At 28.3% G+C, this 22,179-nt stretch overlaps 1 protein-coding gene across 5 annotated transcripts in view; it reads left to right on the top strand.

The window, feature by feature from the left end:
* Nucleotides 1-22,179, top strand: part of LOC145184471 (voltage-dependent T-type calcium channel subunit alpha-1H-like) — a 31,948-nt gene extending 9,769 nt beyond the window's left edge. For 3 of the 5 annotated variants that reach the window (XM_090094081.1, XM_090094082.1, XM_090094083.1), the window contains 19 exons: nucleotides 157-308; nucleotides 444-735; nucleotides 2,468-2,626; nucleotides 3,272-3,474; nucleotides 3,578-3,653; nucleotides 5,119-5,192; nucleotides 5,294-5,417; nucleotides 6,731-6,799; nucleotides 7,604-7,791; nucleotides 7,887-8,013; nucleotides 11,109-11,231; nucleotides 13,143-13,232; nucleotides 13,316-13,493; nucleotides 13,840-13,988; nucleotides 14,102-14,211; nucleotides 15,462-15,660; nucleotides 20,737-20,815; nucleotides 20,899-21,017; nucleotides 21,112-22,179. In XM_090094081.1, coding sequence (XP_089950207.1) covers nucleotides 157-308; nucleotides 444-735; nucleotides 2,468-2,626; nucleotides 3,272-3,474; nucleotides 3,578-3,653; nucleotides 5,119-5,192; nucleotides 5,294-5,417; nucleotides 6,731-6,799; nucleotides 7,604-7,791; nucleotides 7,887-8,013; nucleotides 11,109-11,231; nucleotides 13,143-13,232; nucleotides 13,316-13,493; nucleotides 13,840-13,988; nucleotides 14,102-14,211; nucleotides 15,462-15,660; nucleotides 20,737-20,815; nucleotides 20,899-21,017; nucleotides 21,112-21,819 — 3,219 coding nt within the window. In that variant the 3' untranslated portion in view covers nucleotides 21,820-22,179. Of the gene's footprint in view, nucleotides 1-156; nucleotides 309-443; nucleotides 736-2,467; nucleotides 2,627-2,686; nucleotides 3,475-3,577; nucleotides 3,654-5,118; nucleotides 5,193-5,293; nucleotides 5,418-6,730; nucleotides 6,800-7,603; nucleotides 7,792-7,886; nucleotides 8,014-11,108; nucleotides 11,232-13,142; nucleotides 13,233-13,315; nucleotides 13,494-13,839; nucleotides 13,989-14,101; nucleotides 14,212-15,461; nucleotides 15,661-20,736; nucleotides 20,816-20,898; nucleotides 21,018-21,111 lie in introns of those variants that run through there. The other 2 variants (XR_016454515.1, XM_090094084.1) reach the window with 2 other exon arrangements.

Genomic DNA, 22,179 nt, shown 5'->3' with positions numbered 1-22,179 from the left:
TATAAGTATTTAAAAAGTAAGTAAAGATATTTGTAATATCTTTATTTACTTTTTTATACACTTACTCATTTATTAACTTTTTATACTTTTTTACTGTGTATTATGTATTACTTAATGTCACCATATGTTTCTTAAATATTTGTACTTTTGTATCAGCCTGAAAAGTTAACATCAGCACTGGAAATTTTAAACATCATCTTTACTGCTATTTTTACAATTGAGTGTGGGATGAAACTTTTGGGATATGGTTTTTATGTTTATATCAAAGATCCGTTCAATGTATTTGATGGAACCATTGTCATAATCAGGTAGACCTCAAATTTCTACATCTTAATTATGATAACTTATGGTTAGTTAAATAAAATTTTTAGTTGCTAAATAAAAGTTAAAATCAAGCAAAAAAATATATTTTTAAATGTTTAAATAGTAAACTATGGTTTTAGTCTTGTAGAATTTATTGGTGCTAGCAAAGGAGGTGGATTTTCTGTTTTGAGAACATTTCGTTTGATGAGAATCTTTAAGTTAATACGCTTTATGCCTATGCTCCAAAAACAAGTAAAAGTTATGTTGGCAACTCTTGACAGTGTGATGACATTTCTTGGTTTGCTTGCAATTTTTATATTTACATCATCAATTCTTGGGATGCATCTGTTTGGAGCTAAAATGGTATTTGAGGAAGGTCCAGTTAGACACAATTTTGATAACCTAATGTGGTCCCTAATAACTGTTTTCCAGGTGCTTTGGAATTGAATTTTTTGATATAGTAAAGGGTGTTTTTTTTAGAGGTATAGAACTTTAAGTTGGCATTACTGTTCAGGATGGCGACTGATTTAACAGGTGACAAGTGATTTATTCTCAGTTTGGTTTGGCAATTCATCATGAATAGACTCACGCCTGAACAACGCTTGCAAATAGTTCAATTTTATTTCGAAAATAATGGTTCTGTGCGGAATACATATTGCGCTCTACGTCCATTTTATCCTCGACAAAATCATCCATCAGAGCAGTTAATTCAATTAACCATGGAACGTTTTCGCACCACATTTGCTCTTATTGATAACTCGCATCCCCAGAGACGCCGTACGGTGCGTACAGAAGAAGCTATTGCTACTGTAGAGCGTAGCATTGTGGAAGACCCGAATGAGTCTATCCGCCATCGAGCATAGGAATTGGATCTGTGTCCATCCACTGTATGGAAGATTTTGCGGAAGGATCTTGGTATGCGTGCTTACAAAATCCAACTTGTGCAAGAATTGAAGCTAAACGATCATCAAGCAAGGCGTAGATTCGTCGAATGGACCCAAAATGAGATTGCCGTTGTTCCCGATTTTCATAAGTGAATTTTCTTTAGCGATGAAGCGCACTTCTGGTTGAATGGTTACGTCAACAAACAAAACTGCCGCATTTGGAGTGAAGATAATCCTCAAGTGTATGTCAAAACACCGTTACATCCAGAAAAAATGACTGTTTGGTGCGCTTTATGGGCTGGTGGAATCATTGGTCCGTACTTCTTCAAAAATGATGATGGCCAGAACGTTACAGTCAATGGTGATAGGTATAGAGCCATGATTACAAACTTTTTCATTCCTGAATTGAACAACCATGATGTCCAGGAGCTGTGGTTTCAACAAGACGGCGCAACATGTCACACAGCTCGTGCCACAATCGATTTATTGAAAGACACGTTTGGTGACCGCCTAATTTCACGTTTTCGACCTGTGAATTGGCCTCCAAGATCTTGTGATTTAACACCGCTAGACTACTTTCTGTGGGGCTATGTAAAGTCATTGGTCTATGCGGATAAGCCACAAACGCTTGACCATTTGGAAGACAACATTCGCCATGTTATTGCCGATATACGGCCACAAATGTTGGAAAAAGTCATCGAAAATTGGACGTCCAGATTGGACTACATCCGAGCCAGCCGTGGGGGTCATATGCCAGAAATTATATTTAAAATGTAATGCAACAAGATTATCTTTCTAATAAAAAAAAATTCTTGTCAATCGAATAATCCATTGTTGTTTTATTGCAATTTATAGTTCTATACCTCTAAAAAAAACACCCTTTATTTATACTTTACCTTTACTTTTCATTACACTTTGTTATTTTTCAACTTAAGGGTTAATTTTCAACAATTAACCCTTAAGTTTGATATGTTGTAGTGATATTTAATTTTGAGTAAAAAGTATCATTTCATAATAATGAAATGATTTTTTTTTACTCAAAATTTATAACATTTCTGTTTCTTAAAAATTTAAAAAGCATTGTTTTAAAAATATACATCAAAATAAATTTTCTTTCTGTCTTCTCTTCATCTTCACTTAACACTAGCCCAAAATTAATGACTTGAGTGAATGAGTAATCTTTTTTAATTTCTCCCTTTAGCTTAAGTTCTAGTTAATTTCAAACAGCTATTGAATTTATCTTGAAGAGCTTATAATTTTAAAGAAATTTAAAACTTTAGGTTCTGACACAAGAAGACTGGAATGCAGTTTTATATGATGCTGTTCGTGGAACAACAAAATGGGCATCCATTTACTTTATCTTTATAATGGTTCTTGGAAATTACATTTTGTTTAATCTCCTCGTTGCAATCCTTGTGGAAGGTTTCTCAACAGAAACAGTAATATGTTAAATGATGTTTACATAAAGAGTTGCTTTTACATCAATAAATTTACAATAGTTTAATTTAGTTTAATCAGCAAGTACATAAGAATGTTGTATGAAGAATTGGTGGCAATCTAATTAGCATGATAATAATTTTTTTGATATGGGAAAAGAAGGGAAGAATTGGTTTTGAATATATTTATTTAGTTTATGTAATGAGTACAAAAGCATGACTTTTTGTCTAGATTTGTTTGAAAATGATTTTCAAAGAGATTTTACCTAAAAATTGATAATGCATGCTGAAGTAAAACAATTTACAGTTCTAATCACCTTTTTTAAATGAAAAGTTTTATATTTACTAATAGACATTTTTATTCCAATTCTAAATGTACTTTTATTACCTTAGATTTTTATGTTAATAATCTTTAAATCTTACTTTATTTCATAATGATTTATTAGATTTAATTTGTATATTTAATGAATTTCTATTTTCAAATCAAATTTTCAATTAGCTTGTTAGCATTAAAAAGAAAAAAAAAATTGTTAAAGATTACATCATTTATTCTAAATACAAAAGTTTTTTTCTAAAAAATTGATTAAATTACTATTTATGACTTTACACTTTATTGAAATAATTCTGAAAATACCTTTTTTTTTATAGGATGGGATTTTATCTTCTCCTTTGAAACAAAACTCTGCTGATTTTTCACTTAACAATGAAAAGCAAGAAAAGCTTGAAAAACTTAAAAGTAATGAGGAAGTAGCTTACATTCCAAACTCAAAGAACATAAAATATTATTCATTACCAAATATATGCAGCCAAGAAGATTCAAGTGAATGGAGTTATAAAGATAAAGTAGCAAGGTTAACCAGATACTTTGATGTTATATGCTTTAAAAATGTTTTGGAGCCCTGTGCTTTATAAACATGCATCTTTGGTGCTGAGCATTGGTTTTTTATCTTTCAGTAATCATAAAAAGTTTGTATCCGAATCTCAGATCGGGAAAATAGAGCCAGAAATTGAAGAGAAAAATGACGAAAAGGTTATTATTTTTCTGAAAAACAATTTCTCATTTCAAATATGTTTTTATGATATCATTTTTATCTAGAAATAATTTAATTTTTAGGTTTCATTTACCAAAATTATAACTTTTTTATAATGGACATCTTCTCGTTTACTTAAAGCAAAAGTATTAAAACAGTATTTCATGACTTTATTTGTAGGTACATAAAATTATTTAAAAATAATATTGATTCTTTATGATATGTTAAACAACTTTTTTACAATAAAAACACTATTTTACAACTATATTTGAAGGTACATAAAATCATTTTAAAATAATGTTAGTTCCTTATATGGCAACCAACTTTTTTATAAAATGGAGAAGAAATAAATTGAAAAAAAATACTGTAAATGTTTTAATTCCTTGCAAAAATAATTTACCATAGCATGATATATGCCTTATAAAAACATTTGTAACATTTTACATTGTAAATATTCTTACTTTGTAAATATACTTACACTAATTGAGGGAGGACAGAACTTACAAAAAAAGGATGATTGGTCACACTATTTATGAAATCTTTATAAAGTCATGGGAGAGGTTTTAGCTTTTTTTGATTTCAAAAAAAATACACATTGAATTTTAATTATTTTTGTAATATAAACATAAAGAACTTTAGAAAGTTTTGAGAAATCTGGTTTTTCCATTTTATATTTTGATAAAACATAGAATAAACTTAAATTTAAATCAGCAGAAACTTACGCAATAAAAATAAACTCAATTCTTTTTATTAAATTTTTCTATTCTATAAAATACACAATAAAACTACAATTGTCAAAACTGCTCAACTATAGTTTTGTTGTGTATTTTGTAATTAGTTTCCCCTCTATGGAAAATATTATTTCGACAAAGTGACAAAATTGATATAACACATTCTTAAATTCTATGAGATTTTATAAATACAGATAAAACTTAACAATTAGTAACATTGTTGTCATTACTTATTCCTTACTTGCTTAAGTTGTTTTGTGCAAAAAAGTCATGACCACTATTATATAAAATAAACCATGCTGTTTTGTAGTAATTTTATCATTTTCTGTTTTGGTTTTGTAAGAGAAATTTTATGAAGATCTGTTGTTAATTTACTAAAGAAAATTTTTACTGTTGACAAATGTCCTTTAAAATTACAGAGAACAATGGAGAAATTAAACTAATTATGACTAATGTTGCACTCATTCAAAATTCAAAATTCACCTTCTTTTCTACAATTTTTTGGCTCAGATAAATATCAAGTAGTACAAAATTTTATTTAAGTATATTATACAGCTGAAGTACTTTATTAAAAATTTTACTAGTTGTTCACCACTTTTTTTCAAACTATATTTTTTTGTGACTAAGTAAATGCTTAGCATGTGTATTTCTTACATAAATTATATTCTACTGTCTAGATTTTATTATTGTGTTATTTTTCATCTAATTTTTTTTTTATATATACTTTAATAAGGTTAAAAGTAAAAGATTTGGATTCTTTGAGAAAAGAAAGAAATGGTCCCTTTATCTTTTCTCACCAGAATGCAGGTTTGCTCTCTTACTATTGAGATCCTAATACTTTTTTACACATTGCATCACTAAACATAAAAGTTATAAACAAATTAAAAATAATTGAATTTTGTTTACAGGTATCGTGCTAAAGTTCGAAATCTCATTAAGCACCCATGGTTTGACTACTTTATATTATTTTTTATTGCCTGCAATTGTATTATAATGGCATTAGAGCGACCAAGTATTTCAGATACATCACAAGTGAGTTTCTTACTTTGATAAAAATATTTTTCCTTACTAGTAATGTCAAGATTTTGAAAACTATCAATCTATTATTCCATTTATGATACTAAGGTGTTCATGCTCCTCTTAATCCAAAAAAATCTTAAAAAAAAACACTGTCTTTCAATGAAAGTTTTAGAGCTTTTGAAGAGACCTAATTTTCCTAAGTATGACGCATTGAATTTAAATATTCTTTGCTTATCCAACGTTTTTCTAAAGCACTGTATACAGTTTAATGTAATAATCCAAAAATTTCATAATTATTTGAAATACTACAAAACTAGGTGAATATTTTGTATGGCCACAACAATAACAGAAACTGAAGAAAGTTTGAAGGGACTTTAACACTTTAAATCAGGTCAAAAAATGACCATAACACTTTAAAATCACCTGACCTTTTTTTTTTCTTTACTCTTTAATGAAGTGACAAGTTGAAGAGTTTTTTAATTGAGGTACTCAGTTTTCACTAAAAATAGGTGCTAAATTTTCTGAATTTGGTTGTAATTGAGTTTTTAATTAAGTAATATGATATGATGATGATCTGTTAATTATAGTACTATCATTAGCAAAACACTACCATGGTGTGCATCTGCAGGTCTATTAGAGCTGAGATAATTTTATCATTTAAGTTCAAAGTGTAAAGATTTTAGTAAAAAGATCAAAGTGTAAAAAAACTAGTTTGTTTTTACACTTTGATTTTTGTTTTTAATAATGATTTAAATATTCTATTAATTGGAACTTAATTACATTTTTTATTGCTAATTTGAACTTAGTTTACTTTAATTCATAATAATGTTTATGCTGTTTATAATCATTTTTTGTCCTCTTGACAATTTTTTAACATATATTAAAATTTAAAAAAGCAGAATTACTTTTAGAAACCGACTATTAAAAAACAACTAAATTAAATGTCTTTTTATTTTTTTACTTTATGAATTCTTTTTCATTAAAAAGAGAAAGTGAGTTGATTATGCTAGCGTTTAGGAAAGGTTTTATTGATGCTAACTGATATTTTTAAGTAACCAAGACAAGTTAGCAGAAATGTTCTCCATCATTTACTAGTCACTATTTACTGCTTTTCATCTACTCTTTATCTTGTACTCTTTTCTTAAGAATACATAGTGGATTTTAGTTATTACATGATGTACTATGTAATGTTTATTACATAGTTTATCATATAATTTCCATTATTTTTTATTTTTAAAATGTTATCAAATGTTTTCTTTTTTTTTTGTTTTGCTTTTTTTTACTGTAAATTTTAATGAATTATTATTACATGTCTTCATTTTTAGGAAAGAGCAATAATTGATTATTCTAATATTGCATTCACTGTTGTCTTCACAGTTGAAATGATAACCAAGGTAAAAATTTTAAGTTGGATTTGTCTAATCAAGTAATGCACACTATTCATGCACATCTCATTTCGAAATTTTTAAAGAAAATTTTTAAAAATATTTATGAATTCAAGTAAAAGTAAAGAAAATTTACTACTTAAGCAAAAAGATTATTTCTTCCCATTCTTTTTTATTCGCATTCATAAAAAAAATAATAGAACTTAGATTGGCAGAATATGTTAATGAAAGCTTAATGAATGTTTGTTAATGAATATTTTATTAAAAAAATGAATTAGCAAAAAACTGAGTGAAACAAACTGATGAATGTAGGGAAGCAAAATGAAACTACAAATAAAGTTTTTTTTAAATAAATGTTCTTTTTTTAAATGAGCTGAGATTTAACCTTTAAAACTTATTAGGGTTTATTAATATTATCATCATCATCATCATCATCATCATCATCATCATCATCATCATCATCATCATCATCATCATCATCATCATCATCATCATCATCATCATCATCATCATCATCATCATCATCATCATCATCATCATCATCATCATCATCATCATCATCAATCATCATCATCATCATCAATTATCATCATCATCAATCATCATAGTTATTGATATTGTTATTATTTTTATTGCTACTGTTATTATTGCTATTGCTATTATTACTATTATTAATATTTTAAATAAAACTGTTATAAATGTATTTATAAGTGTTATTAGTATATTTTTAAGCGAGTGTTTAACTGGAATTAATTACAATAAGTAGGTTTTGAACAATTTTTAGTATTCATGGTTTGCATGTATACTGTCTAGATTTTTGCTGAAGGATTTTATTTTGGAGAGAATACAGCATATTTACGGAGTGGATGGAATAGAATTGACTTCATTCTTGTGATAATATCTCTTGTTGATCTTTTCATAACCTATGTAGTTCATATGCGCAGCCATATTCTTAGTGTTCTTAAAGTGTTACGAGCATTTAGAACTTTACGTCCTCTAAGGTAAATTATCTAATCACACTTTAGTTTTCATTGTTAATTACTTTTTTTTTTCATTATATAAAATTGAAGCTCTAGCTTTTTTCTTAAATGTTAAGATTGATCAGCCGTGCTCCTGGTTTAAAGATTGTTGTTGAAACCTTACTTGCCTCTTTGGCCCCTATTGGAAATTTAGTTGTTGTTGCATTCGTTTTTTTTACAATTTTTGGAATTCTTGGAGTTCAGGTAAAAATTTGTTTAATAAGTTTATTCAGGGGCCAATTCTATAAAAATTTGAAGATTTATCATGGGAATAAATCTTTAATAACACACTATAACTTGATAAATTACAAAAAAGCAAATGTACCTACTAGTTTCCTAACAAAATAGCCATACTATCTTTTCTGTTTCAACAGTTTAAAATAGTTTTAAAATGTGAAATTGATATTAAAGCATTTGCTTACAATTAGGTTTTACATTCCATTCATTACATTTTATATTCAAAACGCATTCAAGTTTTGTGCTTTCTTTTCAAATTTTGTATGATAAATTTTGATTAGAACAAATCAAAAACTAAATTTTAAGAAACTTTATCTGAAGTTCTGTTTTGTTGGAAATTCTGACCTCAAAAGTTATATGATTGATCATATTTCCTTTAAGGTTAGAATTTCCATACAACATTGGTGTTATAAACCAAAAAATACTTTTGCCACAAGTAGCATAAAATCGGGTGGTATCCCTCTTACAATGCTTTCAAAAGGATAAGGGGCTTATTTTACAGTTTGCTTGGCTATTAATAACAGTAGAGCTCCTTGATTTTTTTTTAAATTTATTTTGTATGAAAAATTTTTGTATAGCCCCAAATTAGCTGGACAAAAGAAGACTTTCAGTAGTTTATGAAACGTTTTTTTAAATTTGCTAAACCAAATAAAGATAATTGTGTGTTGGTAATAACATTACTTAAAAAAACTAAATTTTTTTTTCTGTATAAATAATTAGAAAATTATGATTGATCTAAAGTACCTTTGGTTTTGTAGTCAGTACAATACATTTTAAAAATATATTTGTTTTCTAGTTTTTAATTATAAGTAGTTTTTTAAGTTAAATTTTTTGTAATTCACATTTAGTGGTGAGTAAACTTCCAGAATGTTATGGAACAATTTGTTCTAAACAATTTGAGAGCTTTCTTGAGCTTTTCTATAATATCTGTCAAGGTGTAAAAGTACTGGAGCTTTAGACTATTACTTTAGCGTTATTATTACTGAGTAGAGATATAGTGAGTAGATGTTGCATAGGACTATCAAATTAGATGGTATCAAGAGGTTTATTGTTTCAGGCTCATAAAAAATTATGTTCAAATAGAATGCAGAATGTGTCTTAAAGTCCATATCTTTGATGCTCACCTTGACATATCAAAGAGAACATGGGGGCTTACTCAGAGTTTCAAGGCAATAAATACAACCATGACATATTGGACTTTGAACAATGATACCAAGAACAGTATAATGAAAACATGATCAGCAGACTACATTTAGGTGTTTAATTAAGAAATTTAAAGTAAAAAATCTTTTAACTACAGCTAAAAATCATTGAGAACTTTCAAAATGAGAAATAGTTTTGTAGCAAGTATTTAGATGCAAAACCATCTACATAAACCATGATGTCAACCATCAATGTAACCATCTGTGTCAATAAGTGACCGTGTATGATTTACATAAACTTGTCAAAGTTTCACCTTTGCTACAATAAATATCCAATGGCAATTTTTGCACAGGGGTATGACTTTGTACCAATCAAGTTTTTGGTCAAAATGATTTTGTTCCAGCATCTATCATCGACATACCTATGTAAGTAAAAATAAAATTCTACCAGGATGTTCATAAAACACAGATTTAATGGCAAAGAGGGAGGCATAGTGAGTGCATTCATTTTTTTTTGCCTGTAATCTAGATTACTAGGTTTTTTAAAAAGTATTTGGAAAACTGACTACCAAATGTTTGGTAAAACCTCAACTAAATGCTGTGTAAGCAACATAAATTCTATGCTCATTCAGAAACATGAAAGAAGAATAGAAATCTAAAAATATAACTGCAACTGATGAATGCATTAATTTCAATCCAATTTTTAGAATTTTCTGCAAACTAATAGACAAGAGAATGCAATTTTTTCCATTATTGAAATGAAATTTGAAAACCATTTTTCCCTTTGCAAACCTTTTCATCACAAAGAACAGAATGCAAGTGAAGTAGTTCTAAGTATAAAAAATGCATACAACGGTATACTTTCTTTATCCTTTCATCAGATCAATTGCTAATTGTTTACGAAATTTCCTGCTGGAGATCATGGTTTGCAAATGAGCCAAATTTATGTCAATCATTCTGGATCAATAATGACATGCTGAGTTTGGTGCTTAAGGCAGACCACCTCAGAATTAGCAAGCAAAGTTGGGTGCTCATAAAATACCAATGCCAAGCACTTATATTCAATATAACAAATTTGAAATTGTTCATCATGAGGTATTAAAAAGTAGACAAAAAATTAATCTAGTGCAACAGCTCCAATGCATTTATGAATATCTGCTAAAATCTCAACCATTTTCACCAAATTGAATGAAGGTCTTTCTGCTCCACAACAATGCAAGACTGTACATGATGAAGAAGTCACAACAGTAACTGATGCACTTAAGAGAGAAAGGCATAGATTATTTAAAGGCATAGATTATTTAAAGGCATAGATTATTTAAAGGCAGATGGCAGATATTCATGATAGTGAAGGTGATTATTTTGACTAATAAAACCTTTTATGTTTAGAAGTGTGGCAGACTTTATTTATGGACCAAATCCTTTTTGACAGACCTAATGCTAATTTGATAAGTGGGATGATTTAAAGTTGCAAACCTTGCACTGTCACAATTGACCTAGTGGTACAATGGTTACTGTATAACTTAGGCCACAAATGTAAAGTTATTTTAAAAGCAAATATGCTTCATTAATACATTTCATTTAAACAAAAACATTTAGTATATGTTCTTCTTACAGAAACATTTAATAATATTTCTTATGGTTGTAACAATGGCCTCACATTCTAGAATTGCTGAAAATTATGGGCTATCTTTGCATATTACAGGCATTTTAACATTTATAGCATAGACCCCTGTTTTCTTAAATTTGTTTGTATTTCTTCAGAAAGGTTTAAAACAGTTTTTATGTAACAATGATAGTAATAGTAAAATATTAACTATATTCAACATTAATGAATATTGTTAAAATTTTATAGAAATCTTATTTAATAGAGTTCTTTCTTTCTCATTTTATGACTAATTCTTTTAAAATTTTTATTAGTTATTCAAAGGAAAATTTCACTACTGTAAAGGTGCAGAAAAACCAGTGTTGAATTCCAAAGAATGCGAACTTTATGGTGGATCATGGGAGAATAAAAAGTACAATTTCGATAATCTTTTCCAGGTTCAATATTCTTCTTGGGTTCTTGCTTTAGATTTTTTTAATTATTTTTTGCAAATGTGTGAATGTTTTCACAAAACTTTCATTTCTTTCTTTTTTCAATATTTAATATTTGTGTGTGTGTGTGTTGTTTGAAAGTCTATGTTTATAGGATACTCTTTCTTATTAGAAGATATGATAAGTTGAAATTATTAGAAGAAACAAAAAGTTGAAATTATTAGAAAATACGATTTTTGTTGGAATTGTTGAAATATTAAAGTATTAAACATAAAATAACATTATGTAAAAATATAAGCAAAAATATTGATTTTAAACATAGTCAAAGTTAAGACCATGAGCAGCAGCATTCAAGGCCAATATCAAGAATTAGATACTAATTCCAAGGACTTAAGTGAAGGCCATCACTGCAAGGTTAAAGCCACGGCCATGTACCTAGGGCACAAAAAAGTTAAATAAAGTTTAAGGCCAGCATTAATCAAGACTGAGGGTCAAGGAGTAAGATCCAAGAGAATGGCCAGTGTATTAAACCTAGTGCCCTTGGTGCCAAGAGTTTTATTAAAAAATAGAAGCTTACAAATTAAGCATATAAAGCCCCCTTTGCTATCCCTTTAACAGGACAGAAAAAAGCCTAGAAGAAAAAAATTGTTGCTTTAATTACAAGTTTTGCACACTATTGCATATTTGTGTATGAAGAAATCATTAACAAAGGTTTAAATAAAGAATCTCTGTATAGAATCAACGACTTCATAAAAAATCTTACAGAAGAACTATTTTATCTAAAAAAAATGAAGCTGTATTAAATAATTACTCTAAAATAGTTAGAGCAAAAAGTTTCTATCTAGAAGAATTGCATGTATCAGATGTGACAACCTGTTTACTAATTTTTGTAAGAGAAATCAAATTTCCTTGGACTGCTTTATATATAACTTCATGCTGTTGCCCTAATTGACTTTTAAAACCACTTGATGTTCCATCCACCTCAGTAATTTTTCATTAAAGAGCAACTATTGGACTTTGTAGCATAAATGATAATTTACCAACACTTGGGTCAATGCTTGGTTTTCATTTCCAATTAATTTGGTGCTATCCAGTGGTTAGCAACCCAGATTTTTAGACCATTTTTTTTTCAGTGTTTTGTTTCAACTATAGAATTGATAAATGGTTAAAATTTTTTTGATAAACATCAGTTATAGAAATAATGTTTGTTAATAGTGATAACTACTACGCATTCTTTAGATAAAACAACCACTTCTGGCCTGTGGGACATAGGTTGCTGACCCTTGTTGTAATGTAAGGTAATGTAACTATGTGCTCATAGAGTGAACAATAAGTGAGCTAATGCCACAAAAATCAGGAAGATTTGGAATAACTGATGGAACTTTAAAATCTCTATACTAATATGCCATACAAATTTGGTTAAAAAGAATATTACATGGAACTTTAAAATCTCTATACTAATGTGCCATACAAAGTTGATTAAAAAGATTATTATATATTAGACTTACATATTTAATATATCAGACTTTAAAGTTATCTAAATATCTACAATCCTGCAGCACCAAAATACTTGCCCCTCAAAATTGAGGCTGAGCTTAAAAAATTTACAGCAAGACCTAAAGCCAAGGGATTGACACTCAAGGGCAAAGGTCACTGCCACAAAGTAAAGGTCTTAAATGTTAAGTTTCTCTTCAAATGTTTAATATTTTTTCATTTAAATTTATGTTAAAATCTGCAGACCTCAATGTCACAGCCCTGGGCTTTGAGGACTTACATATCTTATATAAATACAAAATGAAAAAGTATAACATTAAGTCTTTTTTTTAAAAAAAAAGAATAAATAAAGAAATTCTTAAATATAATATAATATAAATGTATATTTAGAATGTGTTTAACTTTTTTCATTTTTATTTTAAGGCATTATTTTCATTATTTGTGTTTGCAACAAAAGATGGTTGGGTTTCTCTGATGTATGATGGAATCGATGCAGTTGGCATCGATAAGGAGGTAAACAATCAAGTAATGCATAAATCGTTGACTAAAAAATATTCTCTATTTTGAATTATAACATCTTAGTTAATTTATTTCAGCCTCAAAGGAATCACAACCCATGGGCATTCCTTTACTTTGTTTCTTTTTTATTGATTGCTGGTTTTGTTGTAATAAACATGGTTGTCGGAGTGATTATAGACAATTTTCAAAAGTGCAGAGAGATTGTAGAGGAAGAAATGGATATTTCAGGTTCTGAAGATCTATCTGATACAAAAGGTTAGCTTAAATTTTCAAAGGTGCTAAAAACATTTACAATTAATTGTTAATGATTTTAATGGAAAGAAAATTTTAAAAATTGAGAATTTTGTTTCATTTATAACTGTCTTTTGAAATTGTTATATTTTTGCTGAATTAATTATGTGTGTTACTGTCTGATGTTTACTATCTGATGGTGTTAGATAAATTATGTTAAAAAATAAGCAACATTATAATATGTGAGAAAAAATTGTATTAATTTTTCTAATTGTAATTTATATAGTTGTAATCTTGTTGCAATTCTTGTTGTGTTTTACATTTATATAGTTGTAATTTAGTTGTAATTCTTGTTGTGTTTTACATTTAGATGAAGTCCCACACACTTTAAATGAATATTGTTTTTTCCGAAAAAAGATCTACTACTTTGTTTCTCACTACAAGTTTGATTTTGCAATAGCTATTATAATTGGTCTAAATGTCCTTTTCATGGCATTGGAGTATTACCATATGCCAGCGGTAAGATGGTTAGAAAAATTTTTTATTTTTTAAATTTGCTAAAAGAGCAAGATGTGAATTTTTTTTTTGTTATTAAATTTTTGTAATGATTATAATTATTACTTTTTTTTTAGAAACTTGCTTTGTTTTTGAGGATTATGAATTACATTTTTACCTCAATTTTTATTGTGGAGGCTCTTCTCAAAATATATGGCCTAGGTCCCAGACTCTTTTTTAAACAAAGGTAAATAATTTTATTTGTATTAAAAATGTTTTCAACATTGAAAACGCTTGATATATAAATTCACAAAAAGTTTTCAATTTTTAAACATTTTATTTATTATCAAAAAATACAAGAGAATTTTTTAAAAGATTAAGGACTCAAAATAGAGCCAACTTACATAAACCATTGCTGTTAATTTTTCATAAAATTAGCAAAAGTTCACTTTTTTAAGGCAAAATATTTTCTTAAAAAATTGAAGCAACAGATATTTTTTATTTTTATGATTAAAAACTCACTTTTACGACTACACATTCTTTATTTTGGCCATTTAAAACAGTTAGTGCAAATATGAAACATTTTGACACAACAAGCAAAATGATAAACTTCAAAATAAATTTTTTTTAGATTGTAACACAAGGGTTTTATTTACATTTGACTTTTTCTTATCAAATATTCTTTTCTTAAATTTTCAGAACACTATTACATATTTTTTAAAAAATATAAAAAACTGTCTTAACTGTTAAAAAAAAAGCAAATGAAATTTGTGAATAAAAATATCAATTAATCCTCTTTTTTAATGAGGTGAGTTTAGTTTTTGTCTGCTCAAAGAACTAGTTACTGTTTTATATTTTTCAAACATATCAAAGGTGTCTGTTTCTTCAATTGAATACATTTCAAAAGTTTGAAAGTATTAAAACTTGCAATATTTGAGTTCTTGTTTGCATTTGTTTATTAATTCATCTACACAATTTTTACACATGGCAATATCAAATCCAATATCAAGTTAATACTTGTAACTGTGGTGGTGTGCAGGAGGAACTATTGTAAGAAATATTGTAAGTTGAGCAAAAATTCTTTTGTAAACACAAAATTTGAATTAGCAAAGTTTTTAATCCATGATCCTTGTGTTTTAACGAAAATCTTCTGATTGTTGCATACAATATCTTTTAATTTCAAGTGTAATTTGAGAAGCAACCATAAGCACATCATTTGTTAGGCGTTATATGAAATTTAATATTCTGAGTTTAAGTTTACAAAACTAAAACCTTCAGTAAACTAAATTTAAGAAAAGGCTCCTCCCCATAAAAAAGTGCTTTTGCTAATTTTATGAAAAATAAGCAGTTCCACCCTCTGTAACTTGGCTTTAGATTCAAATAATTTTGTAGCGTTTAGAAATTACAAAGGTATACCATAACACTACTTTCTTATAAGTTGATAAAAAGTATTTTATTTCATCTTTTTTAAAAATATCTAAATGGTTTATTTAAAAGATGGAATCAGTTGGATATTGTCATTGTATTCCTGTCAATAATTGGGATTATATTTGAAGAAATAAATTCTAAGTTACCCATAAACCCAACAATCATTCGTGTCATGCGCATACTGAGAATTGCTCGTATTCTTAAGATTTTAAAAGCTGCCCGGGGTATACAAAAGCTTCTAAATTGTGTCAGTAAGGCCATTCCTCAGGTATTTAACTTTTATATATTTTTTAAAGTTCTCATTTTATGTACTGTGTTTAATGTTTTTCTTGTATTTTGTGTTTTTCTCATGTAATATGTTGTTTGTATGTTTTTTAATCAAATGCAATTGTAACTACTCTGCATGTAAATTGATTAAATAAGCAACGTTTTTAGCTGTGTTATGTTCATTGTTTAACCTCTCAAAGTATGGCCCTGATATGTAAGTTGAGGCCATGGATTCATCTGTACATAAATATGATAAATGCCCTAGATAAACAAAATTAATGTAAATGCCAGGAAATCAAAAAATTGTTAATTCATAAATCATTATAACCAAGTGATTTTCTAATCTTTATTTTTCACCAATGAGTTGGTTAAAGACTCATACTATTTGCTCCTCATCTTGCTCTTCAGTTAAGTTGCTTTCTTCTGGAATTACCTTGTTCTCTCTCTCATGGAATATTTGAATTACTATTACGCTCTTTCAAAGTAAGATCATTATGACTCCTATGAATTAATGCATCTTTATCCTGAGTTGTGCATGGCGCAGATATATCATACAACTTTTTAAGAAGAGTTCTATTTTGATGGAGGACATGTCCATTATGATTTAATTTTACTTCAAATGATCTAGGGGCAATTCATTTTATTAATTTACCACTGAGACTCATGTTACTTTATTTTGAGTAGCAACGCACAGTGACTCAAAACAGCAAAAAAATGGTAATAAACCCCTCACAACTTTTCTATAAGTTAAGTGCCCTTTTTTAAATAATATTAAATTGCAATAATTTTTTATTTCAAAAGTATAAATAATTGTTTCATAAAACTTTTATTTTGTATTTTATAGTTAAAAGAAGTAAAAAAATTTGATATTATTTTCAAAGAAATCTGAAAAATGTGAGATTTTTATTTAACTAAAATAGAGTATTTTTAATTTAAATAAAAGTGCATATTTATTTTAAAGATAATCTTTTGGCTCTATATATTTCAACTTTACTCAAAAGTAAAAAAAAGTCTAATTTTTTTGTTAAAATTTAAAGGCTTTTCTAAAAAAAAGGTTGCAAGTAATTGTATTTTTTCTGTTTATATATCAGCTAAAAAAATGTTCCACCGAGTTCCAAAAATATATACATTTTTTCTAGTTAATTAACATTTCTACTTTTAAATTATAAAGGGATTACTGCGGTCTCCTGCGGTATTGGAAGTTATTAAAGAAATAAAAATGTTGATAAACACTTAAAAACCTCGTTTTCCGCCATTTTTAAAAGTATTTATTATTTGATAGGTACAACATGTTTGAAAAAGCTTGACTGAACAACTTTAGTATTTCCTGTAATATAAAGTTAACTTAGTAAAATAGTGTTATTACAGGATGTAACAATGTGACAATTGTTAAAGCCATTACAAAATAAAATTTTAAACAGTGTAAAGTAAAAAAATATATAATGTAATTTAAAATGTTTCTGATTTATTAGTTTTATTATATTGATGGTTCTTAAAAACAATAACAATGAAAAGATTAGATCTTATCCCAAAGATACGTGAACTAGGAGTGGATAAATTAAGATTATGGAAGGATTTATAAAAATACTGAAGAAATTCGCAAAGAAAACTTAAATAAAGTAAAGGTTGCTTTAGTTATATTTATTTCAAAGGTGAAGAGAAAACTAACACAATGTGGACGAAATTATGATTACATTTATACAAAAAGAAAATCGTTGGCTTCAAAGAAACCTTATGAACAATAAAAATTGTCATTTTGGTTCTGGAAGGCCCCATAAGCAATGGAATGTTCTTGGAGAGCAAAGCAAAAGAAAAAAAATAAAAGAACTAGCCACTGAACATCATGAAGCTCTATTTTTAGCTTCTGCAAAAAGTGCAAATGCTGCTGGAGAAAAAAAAAAAGCTTCTTTTTTAAAAAACAATATCTCAAATCTTTTAGAGATAGAAAAAGTTGATAAAACTTTGGATAAAACCTTTCCCATCATTATGAGTGTAGAGGAAGCTCTTGCATTAAAAATGAACACTGATCTCAGCGATAAACAATATCAAATGATCAGAAACTTAGCTTTTGTTCACAATGTACATATTTATCCTACCTTGCACGATATTTTGGTGGAAAAATTGAAATGTTATCCTGAGAATATACATTTTTCTGAAATTTCTGCAAAGTGTACTCTTCAAAGCATGTTAGATCACACTGTGAGTAGAATAACTGAAATGATTGATATGCCTAATTGTGGTCAAGGTAACGAAATATTTGGAGTTTTATATGGAAAGATTGGTTTTGATGGAGCATCAAGCCAAAGTGTTTATAAACAGAAATACTTTGAAACAAGCATCACAAGTATAGAACTTAAGAGTGAAGAAAATCTTTTTAGTACAGCTTTTGTGCCTTTATTGCTCAAAGTAAAAGATGGCGAAATTTGGAAAAATGCAAATCCTTCAAGTTGTCACTTTTGTAGACCTCTTCATCTACAATATAAAAAAGAGAGTCCAATTTTATCCAGAGAAGAAGAATCAGATCTAAAAAATCAAATAAATACCTTAAAGACGTTTTGCAAAGTTTTTGATATTGCAGGAAGAAAGGTGACCTTTAATATCAGCTATAGAGTTGATCTTACAATGTTTGATAATAAAGTAGTTAATGCACTTACAGAGACAAAATCCACTCAATCCTGCAATGTTTGCAATGCTAAACCCAACGAAATGAACAATATTGATTTATTAAAAGCAAAAACTGAGAATGAGTCAGCCTTGGGGCTTGGAATTTCAGCTTTGCATTGCTGGATAAAATGCTTGGAATTTATTCTTCATTTGAGTTATAAAATTGAAATTAAAAAGTATAAGCCAAAAACAATTGAGGAAAAATTATCTGTAGACTTAAAAAAAAAACAGATTCAGGAACTCTTCAGGGAACGGTTAAGCTTATATGTTGACATGCCTAAAACTGGGTCTGGAAATACCAATGACGGCAATACTGCCAGAAGAGCATTTAAAAATAGTAAAGCTTTTTCTGAAATTACTAAAGTTGATTGTGATATAATTGAAAGATTGCATAATATTCTCATAACCATATCTTGTGGATATTCTATTAATATCAATGAATTAGATTTATACTGCACTGAAACAGCTAAACGTATAGTGAGTTTGTACAACTGGTATGTTATGCCTCCCACTGTACATAAACTGCTGCTTCATAGTTCTTCCATATCACATAAATTACCTTTACCAGTCGGGGTATATTCGGAAGATGCACTGGAGAGTTTAAATAAACAGATAAGAAATTCTAGACTTAAGCACACGGCAAAAATTTCAAGGTTAAATACAATGATGAATCAGATGCACTATCTTCTAGTAAGATCAGATCCAAAAGTATCAAGCATATCTTTTAGAAAACATAAGAGCTATCGAGGAAAACCGTTACCAGATGAAGTTATTAAATTAATTGTAATGTAAATAATAAAATGAATGTAATAAATTCAGTTTTTTTTTCTCTATGTATCAACCTCCTTTAAAAACCATTTTTATAAAAATATCAAGTAGAGTAATATATCAAGATAATGTGTTTGTCTTGAAGATTCTAAAACTTGAAAAAAAAAATTTTTGTACGCGTATAGTCACCTTAAACGCGCGTATACGCGCATAAGCGCGTGTTATACGCGTCGAAGCTACGCATAAAAAAAAAATTTATTAATAAATTTGAAATCTTTGACCCAAAAATTATTATTTTGATATATAACATTATTGATTTACGATTTATTTCAAATTTTATTTAATTTTTACCGTTTTTTGATCGTTCTGAGTCACTGTGCAACGCTTTGACCTTGTCTGAAGAAGTGCAAAATAAAATACAGTACAGTACAAAAGCACCAATCTTTTTATTAAGGTATTGTTTAGATAGAATTTTCTTTTTAACTGTAAAAGTCTTCAAATGTTTCTTACTTTGACTCAGAAATATGGGTAAATTGTTTAAGTTGACATCCATAAAATTATTTCAATGGAGATAAACCACATTTTATTGGAGCATTATGTAATGCTAAGATACCATTATAATTAGCTTTGTTTGAAATAACATTTCTTTATTATAAATTTTACCAATTTTATTGTAACTTCTGCTTAGTCATTTGACCATGCATAGTGTGGACTATTTGTTATGTGCTTAAATTGTCACTGTTGAAAAAATTGAAGAAATCGCTTCAAAGTATATTGTGTAACATCTGAAACTACTTCCTTTGAAACGGTTTTGTTAGAAAATGATTCTTTAAATGCTTGTATCATATCTACTGACTTAGTATTTACTTGCAGAAAAACCTAGGCCACAAGCTATAATAGTTAACAATGATTAAGTAGTTTCTTTTATCCGACTGGAATAAACCAGCTCAAAGCTTTTGTCATGGTTATGTTGGGATATCCTGAGCTAACAGAGGCTCTTTCGACTTTGATAGGAGATACTTAATACATGTCTCACACTTCCAGACTGACTGTTCATTTTAGTTATTTAAACCTGGCCAAGCTATTACATGCACGGTTTCTGCATTTCTCCATTCTCAACTTGACCTTTTAGCATTTTCTTTCTTTATTTTCCATATTTTTCTTTCTTTATTTTCCATATTTTTCTTTCTTTATTTTCCATATTTTTCTTTCTTTATTTTCCATATTACCTTTTCAGCAAAAATAAGTGAATTTTAACTAAAGTTAATTGAATTTTTTACACCAAAAATCAACTTTGTACCAATTTTTTACACCAAAAATCAACTTTGTATGAAAAAAGGATAGCTATATTCATATAATATTTTTTAAAAAAAAATTATTCTTTAACATTTGTTTATAAAAAAAAAAAATTATTCTATGATATATAAGTTTTATGGAAGTATTTTTTAAAATCACTTAACTTGACAAAAATATTTTTGTTGTTGGCACCAATCTCATCGATTCGATTTTCTTCAGTAAAAATTTGTTATGATCGCATTTCTTTTAATGACCTCATTTAAAAGTTTGCTATGCAATAGAATTAGGTGAAAATATTATCAGTCATTGGGTGGATAATTTGTAAATAATTATTTTACTGCGTATTTAGGTCGGTAACTTATCGATGTTATTTGCACTCATTTTCTTCATATTTGCTGCACTTGGGATTGAGTTATTCGGAAAGCTCGGTAATTTTTTTTTTTATAACTAAACAACTGAACGGTTGACATTCACACTATCATAAGTTTTTAAAATGTTCTATAATTTGTAGACTGCAGCAGAGATGAATGCAACGGTATCGGTCGTCACGCACACTTTAAAAGTTTTGATTACGCCTTACTTACACTGTTCCGAATTTCAACCGGTGATAATTGGAGTGGCATACTTAAGGTTGATAAAAACAAAAGCAACGAAAAAGATTTTTTTTTTTTTTTTTTTTTTTTCTTGTAAAAAAATTTCTTTGATAACTCACATCTTTTTTTAGGATACGATTAATGAGAAATTATGTGTCGAGAAGTGCCCGTTTCTTCCATATGTATCTCCGATTTACTTTGCAATCTTCGTGCTCACTTCGCAGTTTGTGTTGGTAAACGTTGTTGTGGCTGTTCTTATGAAGCAATTGGAGGACACTAAGTCGGTATGTTCAACAAATAGCTATCGGAAATCACCTTCGGTCAGTTCTCAAGATGATACCACAAACAGATCAAGGTTGTGCGATGGGGATGAAGACGGGATGCAGAATAAAAGTAAGGCTTTTGAAGAAGACCACGAGCTGAATGCAGAAAATGAAAGCGCGTCATTATTGCATGCAAGAAATGGTTTATCTTCGCAATGCCAGAAAACGTCTAATAACAATGTATATTTCAATTTTCCTGAATCAGAGATCGCGGAAGATGGATACATCCAAACAAAAAAAGAAAAGAGTGACAATTCTTCTCATAAGCGAGTTTCTCTTGAGGAAGTTTCTAACAGAAATAAAAATTTAGTAAACAAAGAACTCGAAGCCTCGCATATTAACAACTTGTTGCATGAAAACTCAGAGACAGAAAATAAAATTAATTGTAAAAATAAAATTGAGACCAGCAGAAAACCAAGCAAAAAGAACATCGAAACTCACACGAACAAAACCCATCAGAAAACCAGCTTTAAAACAGATACCGTGCAAACAAAAGATGAACTTGTACTGCAATAAGCTCAGCAGTTGCAAGAACAAATGAAAGCTTACTAGCTAAAAATGATATTACGCCCACAAATTGTTTTCGTGAATTGCCAAGTTTGGTAAAATTTGGTAAAATGGTTAAATTCTCATCCAGTTAACTGTTTTCTCGGGAGATTAGACAGATTGTCGTTTAAAATTGAGTTTAAAGTCTGTTTTAGACTGGTAACTCTTTAATCATTTCGCAATTTAGACTGGTGACTCTCTAATCGTTTCACAATTTTTGAAATGACGTCATATAATTTTTTGACGTTGGTCGTATGAATAAAATTAACTTTTTTTATATTTTTATACTTTTTATAAATGATGTAAATAAATTCGTATGTTTATTAAAAA

Source organism: Hydra viridissima, unplaced genomic scaffold (assembly GCF_058129835.1).
Source record: "Hydra viridissima isolate aposymbiotic clone 2 unplaced genomic scaffold, HvirCarnegie_v1 scaffold_7, whole genome shotgun sequence".
NCBI classification, from domain to species: domain Eukaryota; kingdom Metazoa; phylum Cnidaria; class Hydrozoa; order Anthoathecata; family Hydridae; genus Hydra; species Hydra viridissima.
Note: the sequence above shows the minus strand (reverse complement) of the source record. Positions and strands in the feature narration are given on the sequence as shown.